This window comes from Esox lucius, chromosome 14 (assembly GCF_011004845.1).
Source record: "Esox lucius isolate fEsoLuc1 chromosome 14, fEsoLuc1.pri, whole genome shotgun sequence".
In the NCBI taxonomy this organism is placed as follows: domain Eukaryota; kingdom Metazoa; phylum Chordata; class Actinopteri; order Esociformes; family Esocidae; genus Esox; species Esox lucius.
Genome location: NC_047582.1, coordinates 31,642,761 through 31,654,025, shown reverse-complemented (window position 1 = coordinate 31,654,025; position 11,265 = coordinate 31,642,761). Strand labels below are relative to the sequence as shown.

The 11,265-nt window shown below is 42.1% G+C and overlaps 1 protein-coding gene across 1 annotated transcript; it reads right to left on the bottom strand.

The window, feature by feature from the left end:
- Window positions 1-7,196: 7,196 nt before the first annotated feature.
- LOC105021708 (complement C1q tumor necrosis factor-related protein 3) lies at window positions 7,197-8,671 on the bottom strand. The gene is made up of 3 exons (XM_010889540.5): window positions 8,464-8,671; window positions 8,142-8,279; window positions 7,197-7,579 (listed from the first exon to the last, which is right to left on the bottom strand). The coding sequence occupies exons 1-3, from the start codon at window positions 8,612-8,614 to the stop codon at window positions 7,287-7,289; spliced, it is 582 nt and encodes a 193-aa protein (XP_010887842.2). The 5' UTR covers window positions 8,615-8,671; the 3' UTR covers window positions 7,197-7,286.
- Between the last annotated feature and the right edge of the window lie 2,594 nt (window positions 8,672-11,265).

Genomic DNA, 11,265 nt, shown 5'->3' with positions numbered 1-11,265 from the left:
GTACTGAATTGATAACGTGACGATGTGTTTTTCCTATATCGTCAAGTCGACATATATGCTGTATGTGATCGTAAGCCAATATAGTGGCTTTTCAGCTTTGTTTTTAGGCCTTGGCGGAAGCACAAACAAATCAAATAAACGATTCGTCTAGACGTATCCAGACTGCAATATGACACATACTAATGCATCGATAAAGAACAGCCTTTATTCGCGATAAATATAACTATTGATGACTTGAAAGCATGGCAGTTGAGGACAGCGAAATTAATCAAAACAAGGCATTGGCTTGCTTCGCTCATTCAAGTATACGCCTCCTGGCCATGTTTTGAAACCAGACCGTCCACTTAATTTGCAGCGCACTTGGACGTTACCTCATTTAATGACTCGGATAAATCACTTACTCGCTTCACTGTCGGAAAAGCTTATATGAGCCTATGAGCTAGTCTTTGCCAGGGTAAACAACTGCGGTAGCATAACGTGCGTGGTCCCCGAATACCTAATTCGTCTTCCCTGTATATTTAGCTTAAATAACGGAATGGTACAGTCGCTATTTGTGAATCTATTCAAGCGAAGATGAGCGCGAGAAAATTATTTATGCTTCAGAAGTGATTTTTCGGGGGAAGGACACGTTCTGTGCGTATAACATCCAACGGGCTAAGCATCTTCTTTTGCACGGTGGATAACGTCTAGGTTTTTTCAAGACGGACAGCGTGGCGGAGCACCGAGGGAGAAGGGTAAAAATGAGAGACAGGGACTTCATGCCCAACATGGAACGGGGGAAACCTGCTACATACACGGGGGACAAAAAGGCGAAAATGGCAGCGAAGACCAACAAAAAGTGGGTGAGACTGGCAACTGTTTTCGCATACGTCTTGTCCGTGTCTCTGGCGGCTGTCATATTGGCCATTTACTATAGCCTAATATGGAAACCGACGTCTGCCTCTCATTCTTCTCCATCGTCGGTTACGGAGTGCGCTGTGAGTACCGTCGCGGGTAATACAACTAAAAACACAAACACTAGCAGTTCGCCTAATAATACAATGTATACAGGTGGGCCTACGCAGACGGACACATATACACGCGACGATGCTAGTTCCATTGCTACATCAGTTATCAAAACAGAGACGGAAGGGACCGACGATTTTCAGCGTGGGGGTGGTAGTACGGAAAGTACCACGCTCACATCGGTGGACAATACGCCTATATCAGCGTTACGAAACTTGGTCACTTCGCCGAGCTACGCATCCAGAGTCAAACTGGCCACTCCAACAAAAGTCAGACATGCGTCCCCAAGTGTCACTGGAGAGGATCCAGCGAACTTGCCGACGCACGCAACCAATGACCAAGAGAAGACATGGTGGACCTTTAACTCTGTTTCTCCCGCTGTTATTGTACAACATGAGTCAGTTGATGGATCTGGAATGGATTCTTTCCAAGAGAGCCAAGCTACGACTCCTCACGAACGAACCGAGTGACGCTCACTGGAGCATCAGCGGCTCCATACAGGTCAACAGGTTTTGCGCACGGACTGACCAGACCCGTGGTAGGACTTACCAAACCCGTGGTTGGACTGCGTGAGGCCGAGTTATACATTGACCAATGCACAACTTGATTTAATAAAGGAAGAGATAGTTACCATGGGCAACGAAGTTGTCCCAGTGCGAACTTCAACGTTCCGAACTCCCATTTTTTGCGAACCATACAAACTTTGGTGTAGGACCTAGGCAATCTTGTAACGTAGGCTAAATAAATGCATTTGGAAAAACATTGTTTAGAAATTCTAGTTTTAAGTAATGCCTTTATTTTGCGCCCTTAGTCTATTTGTTATCCTCGCAAAATGTATATCAATGCATCTTGAAATGTAACCCCTTAATGTTGAGGAACCTAACGAAATAATTGTGCGTAATAGGTCTAGGCTATGATTATGTGTAAATGTTACTAATGTTTTACATTGGGTCTTATTCTCAAGGATAATGGAGCCATCGTGAAAAAAAAAAAAACAGTAGGCCAAGATTACTGGCTAATTAACAGGAAAGACATTTGTGGCCTATTATCTATCTCTATAGGCTTTGTCCCAATTGTAAGAAGATATCAGGAATGGATTGAACACACCTTAGTCCCTCTCAGGTATGTCCTAGGAACCTTATTTCAAGGCAGGATTCACTGTGCTTTTGGTCTTTAAAGTAGACTACTCTTGTTTGGACGACCCAACTGATGGTTGGTTTTGTTTTTTTTGGGTGCTGGGTGTTTCATGCCAAGTCACTGAGATTGAAAGACACACTGATAGTCAGTGAGTCAAATGAAAAGATGGGAGGCGTAGATTGTTTGGGGGTGTGGGATTCAGGTAGTTTTTTGCCCACTGACCACCCATGAAAGTGGGCATATAATCATCTTAAAGCCATGCCCCCTAGAAAGCTTGCTTCGTTCACCAATCAATTAAAAATAACCTATTAAACCCATGTTTCGACAATCCAAATTCACTCCAACCATCAGGCTAACTCTCTGGGTAAAACAACCCAGCATGTGTTCTGCCCACTATTTAACCAGCACTTGGTTACCAAATAACCCAAATTGGGTTGTTTTCAGCCTGGGAGGTTTTGCGTGTACAGGAGATACTTTGCACGTACAAGCCTGTTGACGTTACAGCCAAACGTAGCTTCCTTTTTACAACAATATGGGGCTTTCAATGTGCAACATGTAGCCTATATAAGGAAACAAATAAAACCTTTTGAAATTAGCATTGTTTGGCATGATTTGTAACATGACTTGAGGTCTTTGGTATGTTGACATGACAGACAGGATTTCTTCCTAAGAAAAAAGCTAATTTTAATCTTCAGCTTCTCAAGCAACCCACTAATGTGTGTCTTAAAAATATTATATTCTAATCAAATACCAAGGAAGGAAGCAACACATTCTATAAAAGACCCATTCAGGGTTGTAATCTCAGGGTCATTTAAAGCTAGGTTCTGTGACCTACAAAGATTTTGCATTTACTACCAACCTACGATCCAGTACGTTTTGTAACAGTTGTCAATCAGACTGCAGGTGTGCAACATATTGTGGAAGAGAAGGAGCTGCAGCAGATAGTACTGTCATCAGCATAAAAATGAAATAATTTCCCAAAGTTACAGATTTCAGTAATATACAGAGTGAACAATCAAAGAACCAACTTAAAAACCTCCAGAACTCCTTTGTGAGCAAAAATATTTAATCCCATAAATTACAATAGCACATGGTATCATTTATATTATAAATAAATACATTTCAGCAAACTAACATATGTACTTGATGAATTTACTACTACTGCTATCAATAATAATTTAAAAACACTAAAAACAGTATTAGCTCAAAAACATAGGATTTTAGTTGTCCACAAAACAGTTATTATTTCCTTGTGCCGTACACATCTTTTAATACTGTAATCTATTGTGTTACATAACTTCTAAACCTCTCTAAACACACCTGAACCAAATGCCAGCTACATGAGAGCATTATCAAAAAAAAATGCTCTGCATAGCTGTTTATATGCCCTTACATAACCTCCAGTTGGTGACTAGAGGTTTTTCAAAGAATTGAACGTGAAAAGCTTCAGTATTAAATCATTATATTGTGTCCCCTGGGAAAATAAAAAAGGTACGGGGCATAGAAAATGAATAATTGGGATGACACTCCGTTACCAAGGCTATAAACTCAATGAAAGCCGTTGCTGGCACTTTTTTGATGAGCTATTTGGTGCACATACAAACAGGTCTTCAGATCATCCAGGGTAAGTTTTTGTTGACAGTTCAGTCTCCACATGGGACGGTCTGGAAACAAAATGGTGGAGAGAGATTACTATTTACTATTCCTATGATAGTAAATAGTAATACTCCAACACAATACTCCAACCTAATGGTGAGGATGTGGAGTAGCATATTGACTAGAAGTCGTACATCTGCAGTCTGCTGCTTGTTAAAGTAGTTAATAGTTATTAGCTCACTTGTAAGATCTTCATCAAACAACTGACTTTTCACTCTGTCGTCTAATTCAATGCCAAGACATCAAAGTTATCACTAGGACACCTAAACTGGGATTTAACCGAAACTGGAGCCGCACAGTTCTAGGATGGTGCATTAAGGCCGTTAAAAATGAAATTCAAATATTTTGGTACTTTCTTACAGCATCCACGCTGTTGCCTTGAAACACATGTTGATACTGTAGTATTGGCCCATTTGGCCGGCGCGTAGCGGAGCCAGACATGGGAGGGGAGTTGAAGGGTTAAATTCACGTGGATATTCCTTCCTCGTAGGAAGCGGCAGGGCAGTAATCCTGTTTAATTAGCCACGTTACAATCCCCGGCCAATGGGGCAGCCCTGTTTGTGCGATTCCTAGGGTGTTTAGGCTTTCGCCTCAGTCTCCAGCGTTTGCTTCCATTCCATCTGTTTATCAGCGGTGTAGCACAGCCATGTATGGTAGGGAAGGGCTGCCAGAGGCCTGCAGTGCGTGCGCGTGTGTGTGTGTGTGTTAGCAAAAGGAGGGGCCACTGAAGCCCTTGCATTTTAAAGTTGCCTATTCTTCATGCCCTCATGTGGGGCACCGGCAGAGGGACCCCAAGATCAATGCTTTTACGTAGAACAGCAGCATTCAAGCAGAAGTCATTACAAGGGTCTTGTCCACAGGCTCAAATTACTGGCTCGGGAGGAGAAAAGTGGTTAGCCAAATGGCTTTCACAGGACTGAAACTAAAACAAAGCATGTTCTTGTTGTCATGAATGAATGATGTGCCGGCATAAAGGAAACCATGGCTCAATTGGCCTCTCGGCAGATGTGTGACCTCAGCTTCCGTATCTGTGTTTTTGTACGTTGGCCAGGAACTGTGATGCTGAACAGCAGACATGAAATTGGACAATGAAAACTCATGAAATGCTTTGCACACGTGTGAATCTGCACAGAGAAAAGGAGACAAAACATGCACCACAAAAAAGGGGAGTTTTCATTTATTCAGATTGAACTACTATGGAATCTAATTTCTTAATTAACAGACTTCAATCATAGTCTTCCACACTCCTTAGTGTCTTGAACATACCTAATGGACAGGACCGAAATGAGAGTGCAACACGTCCACATACGACAACAACAGAATGTCAACAGTTGGAGTATGTTTTTCTGGACTTTAATATATCTGCATTTTGTAATGGCCTTGACAACGCTGGATGAGGTTTAGATTGGCCAGTTCTGAAATAATTAAATGAATAAAACCAGAGGCTGTTGTTTCTTTCCAGACTCATTTTGATACAAAGCTTCACAGTAATTGTAGCTTGACATGCCAGACTGGTAGCCTGGGCAGTGGATCTCTGTGTTGACATCCGTCCGTGCAGGGCCAACAATCGCAAGGGGGCCCTGACCACTAGGGGGAGGGGGCCCAAAATCTAATTTAGCTTAGGGCCCCCATAAGGCTAGAGCCGGTACTGCGTCCATGTCCCACACCATACCGTCTGGGCTGTATGCTCAACACATGGTCACTGCCTAGGAAATGGCCACACTGGGCTCTTCATTACTGCAAGCCACTGCTCTCCCACTCATCCGAGTAAAATCTCTGCAGCCCAACTGGGACCTGCCTTAGTTCTGAACGGGAACATGTTTGTTCCAGGGCCACTTCTGTCACAAACAACTTCACCCTCGGGGGATTATCGCCTTTGCTGTCATTCGTTGCTGTATCTTTTGGTCGTTAACACCCTTCTAGAGGGACTAGTGTGTTTTCTTACAACAAACAAACATACAGTGCCCCAAGTATTGAGGAGTACTTATTTGAGATTTTAATCTTGTGTGAGCACAGCCGGTCTTTGCGGTCTTCTAACCAACTGGTTTTAGAAGTCCCAAGGTCAAGGTACAAACGATGGGGTGATCAGGCTTTTGCGGTTGCTGCCCCGAGACTCTGGAATAAGTTACCCCCTGATATTTGCACAACTACAGATGTTGCTCTTTTCAGATCTAAACTCAAAACCTACCTGTTTAGAATGGCTTTTAATACACAGTAGTGGTGTGACAATTTCCACTTCCTGTTTCTATGTAACCTTTTATGATTTTACTGTTTCCTACGTTTCATTTTTCTTATTGCAATATATGTTGTTTTATTCTTGGTTCCTGATGTGAAGCACTTTGGATACCTGCTGGTTGTTGTAAAGCGCTATACAAATACATTTTGATTGATTGATTTTTGCTGTCCCGAGGCCAGGCCTGGGGGGGGGCCCATTTGGTTGGCTTAAATGTAATTATTATTTGGTCATTCAGTGCTAGTATACAGTACTATCAATAAAGTTACACAGTTATTAAACAGAAGAATTGCATTGATGAAGGAATTCATGGAATTCACATTCAGCCAATCAGAGTAATACCCTAACACCAACAGCCAATCAGAGTGATACCCTAACACCAGGGCTAATGCAACTATGTTAAAGCTGCACTAGGTAGGATTTCTTCAGTAAAAAAACAAAATTCAGTGTCAGCGGAAAGTGAATTTATAGTTTTGGGACGATGCTGCTTCTTCCCAGCCAATCCCGTTCCAGCAATCCCGTTCCAGCCAATCGCCTACATGATGGCTTGGCCTCCTTGGCTTATTTTGGGAATGTGCATTTTACCTGGATGATATATATAGCATATAGTATGCCATATATATAACATAAATTATATTGTTCATATTTATTTTTGGAATGTCATTCTCTATCGGGCATTAGTGCAGAACTGCTTTCTGACTGGTGAGTAATTGAAAAATGCTATGAATTAAAACTTTAAACAATAAAATGTTTGTGACCTGTTTTTTGGACAGTAATATCATTACTATTTATATATTTTTTGACCCATGGTTTGGGTCCTAAACATTAAACACTGTCCCGAGCCCTGGGATTCCTTTCGGCATCCGTATGTAGACTTAAGACTCTATGGGCCGGATTCGCAGACACGGATTAAGCCTGGTCTATGACTAATAAATCTAGTTCAACAGAAAACTCCAAAGACCTTGTTTTTCAGTCCTAGACTAGGTTTAATCTGTATCAGCGAAACCGGCCCAATACATTTTATTAGAAAGCCTTATTGTCTATTGTGACCTATTGTGACCTATTGGTGCGACATTAACACAATGTGTTTTTGCAAATGGTGAACACTAATACAAGTGCAGAAAAAAACAGGGTAACCACAATAAACTAGACTTGTCAAAATAAATTACAATGAACATTGTATACTTTATTTTTAACAGTAATAAAATTATGAAATAGGCATTTATTCACCACAGTGACAATCAGCCTTTTGGTGTTACTGATCAGTTATTGGGAACAGTAAGTGACCACTGAACATGTTAATTCTGCTGTTCACATAAATGCTACTGCCGTTTCGGAGAACCACATGGACCTTGTCTCCTTTCCTTAGTTCCACCGTGACTCCACTGGACCCTCCGTGATAAATGCTGAATTCTGGGTTGCCAGTTTCGGAGATGGCAGCTATGTTCACACCATTCTTAAGAAGTTCTACATTCACCTTCTTCGTTGTCCCCGCATAGCAAGAAAATATGAAGTGGTAGACCCCTCCAGCAGGTGCTGTAAAATTACCTGTATCAGGTAAGAAAAATTTCATTACAAAATGAAATTCGCGAATGGCAATAACAGTAAAAAAGTAGGACAGTCTCCTAAAGATTATTGTGGTGTACGTAAACAAAATCTAGATGGAGTGTTAGAAAATATGTAAATGTGTGTTCTGTAGCTTTCACTCTTCCATCAATAAGTCAGCATACAAACTTTCCGCTATGAACAGAAAAGGATCAAACTAACTGCCAACTCTGACCCCCACACACTGGCATAGCGTGGTGATGTCGGGCCGGGGTGCAAGATGTACTTACAGGACCCCCCCCCCCCCCCCCCCCCCCCCATATGTACTAGCTTCTGATTGTGATAACAGAATAGAAACACACAATGTCAAATACAAAATAATCTAATGACAGAGGCCAAGTACGGGAACCACCACTGGCCCTGGGGCTACGGCACCTCCTACACCCCCCGATAGTTCCACACACGCCCCCACCACCCCTCAGTTAACACACAAATGAAGGGACATCACTACTGACAAACTGCACCTTTAATAGGATGTTGAGCCGTGCGTGGAAGGGTCACTTACCAGTCTGTGGGTCATATGCTCCACCAATGTTGACAGTGACCTCATCGAACACCAGGTCCTTGTCACTGTCATAAGGTCCTAAGTTATTCTGTCCGTCTTTGACCACAAGTGAGGCAGAGAAAGCCACTTCTGGCTTGTCTGTCGAAAACAAAACATACTACGGTGAGATTAACATGTATTTAAAGATTGTTCTGTTTAAATACAGACAAGAGTGCATGATGAACACACACACACTCTTCTGTTGACGTCACAAAATCTTCCCTGCATGCCAGTAGGAATACTGACACAACAAAAGTTTCAGAACATGAAAAGTTACACTTACTCTCCAGTTTCTCCACTCGCTCTCCCAGTTGCTTCAGCAGTCTGTAAATGTCAGAATGGGAAGATGTGGAACCTAAATTCAGCTCAATCTGAGCCTCAGTCCGAACTACGTAACAGCACAGTAACACTAACACAGCCCAAACAGACTCCATTTCTGAGCTTATAACGAAATGGTGTGAGATGTTTGCTGGGCTGTCTGACAGCTTCTGATATGTTCAGGTCTTATATATGGAGTCATTTGTTTGAATATGTTGTAACCAAGGTTGCACAATCCTGGTCATTTTTATTGTCTGGCTTGGTGCCCCTTGGTGCCATTTCAGCTCGCTCTTTCTCTCCTGTTGACTCTGTATTTAATATGTACCGTTGTGCTCAAAGGTTTGCCTGCCCTTGGAGAATTGGTAATATATGTACCATTTGTAAAGAAAACATGAATGAGCAGGCAAAACACATGTCTTTTATTTCTTATGGGATTCACATTCAACTGTAGGTTATAACAGAATGGCACAATCATAAAACAAAACATGGCAACAAAGATAACAACATGGTTGTGACCCTAAAGCTCTATTTTGATGTTGTCACTCCAAATTACAGTGTGCCAGAAGCTGTGAGGCATGTCAAGTGTTGTCAGGCATATTGTAACCAGGCTTTTTTGTGGCCCTGGCGCAGTAAAGGCTTCTTTTTGGCAACTCGACCATGCAGGTCATTTTTGTTCAAGTATCGTCGTATTGTGCTCCTTGAAACAACCACACCATCTTTTTCCAGAGCAGCATGTATTTTTCCTGAGGTTACCTTAGGGTTTTTCTTTGTATCCTAAACAATTCTTCTGGAAGTTTTGGCTGAAATCGTTCTTGGTCTACCTGACCTTGGCTTGGTATCAAGAGATCCCTGAATTTTCTACTTCTTAATCAGTGATTGAACAGTACAGACTGGCATTTGCAAGGATTTGGAAATGTTTTTCATATCCTTTTCCATCTTTATAAAGTTTCATTACCCTGTTACGCAGGTCTTTTGACAGTTATTTTCTGCTCCCCATAGCTCAGTATCTAGCCTGCTCAGTGCATCCACGTGAGCGCTAACAAACTCATTGACCATTTATACACAGACGCTAAGTGCAAATTAAAAAGCCACAGGTGTGGGAAATTCACCTTCAATTGCCATTTTCACCTGTGTGCGTCACCTTGTGTGTCTGTAACAAGGCCAAACATTCAAGGGTATGTAAACTTTTGATCAGGGCCATTTGGGTGATTTCTCTTATCATTATGATTTAAAAAGGTGCCAAACAATTATGTGATAATAAATGGCTTCATATATCCTTACATAAAATACAGTTTTAAAAGACAGTACTTGCCGACATATAGGCCTGCATCTTTCGGCAAACTGCCACAATTGAGCTAGCATGCACCAGACTCAATGCAGCTCTATCGAACAGCCAAACACCCCGGGTCAGTGTTGCCAGATTTCATTGACCGTAAACTTTGACTGTAAATCACCCCGCAGACTCCACAAAAACACGGACAGATGCAATTTTTTCTATATAATATCTGTTAAAAGACCTTCCAAGGCCATTTTGCACGCCCAGCCATTGAAAATAGGCCAAATTCGCGGGAACCCTCCATCCGGCAACACACGTCGCGTTGTTAAGGAACCTGCACACGGTCTGTGGTGGCGGTGAAGGTCTCATACTGTGCTTATACACTGGTCCAGCACGCCCGCTGCCTCGGTGCATTCACACTATTCGCGATGGAGGCGATGGCTCAATTCATTTCAATGAAAGGAAGCGTGGCAAGTGAGTGGCTTCTGGGGCGATGCGTGGGATACATGAGAGGCAAAGATTTTTCAACTTTATGCAAATCACCCGCGCCTATTGCTGGGGACTGACCAATCACGGCATTTTGCATAGGTGGTTGTTAAATGTTCCCCGTACAATTAAAATAACTTAAACAGAATACAACTTTTGCGGTCCTTTGTTTTTATTTTGCCCATGAGGGAGAATATTTTTTGGTTGGTTTCATGTTAAATTCAAATAAGTTCACGAAGGGATGTCAACACAGCCCTCCCCCAGCTGAAAAACAAACATCCATAACGGATATGCGCATAAGTAGTCATCTATGGCAAGACGTGCGCGATTGCAGGCGATTTCGCGCCGGAACAATGGGTAAGCACCGATAGACTTTCAATTGGAGTAGGGCGATGGGCGGCAAGCAGTTTTGCAAGCGGCATGGTGCTCGATCCGGGGAGCAGTGCTGCTTTCTGTGCACACATGCTTACGGGTGGAAACGCCCAAAGTTCAAATTCGTTTTTGAGCGCCCGCCACTCGTTGACCAATGAACGGTGTTCATCTTGTCAACCAATCGAACCCTCCTTCATTGACTACATCGATATATGAGAGGAAAAAAGAGGATCAATATATTATTGTCTAAACTTTGCAGACCTACAGGGTCACAAACCCAAAAAATGCAGCGTGAAGGAACGTTGGTGGAATCGTGTGCTTATCAGGTGGGTGTTAGCCTGTATATTACGGACGCAAAAGGAGAGTGGGTTTATAATAAGGCAAGGCAAGGCAAGGCAAGGCAATTTTATTTATATAGCACATTTCATACACAATGGTCATTCAAAGTGCTTTACATAAATATCCATTTGACAGAGGAACTGTTACAGAAATAAGAAATAATAAGGTAATTTAGACTAGTTTGATTGGCTAGCTTCGCACTCGCACAACTAGTGAAGTTGTTAGTTGAATGCCAATTGTCATGTGTAATTTTGTTTTAATATTATAACAATACAGCCTAATAATTATAACAAG

Excerpts from the sequence above, each read along its gene's own strand:
- LOC105021708 (XM_010889540.5), bottom strand. The coding sequence starts at position 8,614 with ATGGAGTCTGTTTGGGCTGTGTTAGTGTTACTGTGCTGTTACGTAGTT. Across the intron at positions 8,280-8,463 it reads GCGAGTGGAGAAACTGGAGA|ACAAGCCAGAAGTGGCTTTC; the intron begins GTAAGTGTAACT and ends TGTTTTCGACAG. Across the intron at positions 7,580-8,141 it reads AGCATATGACCCACAGACTG|GTAATTTTACAGCACCTGCT; the intron begins GTAAGTGACCCT and ends TACCTGATACAG.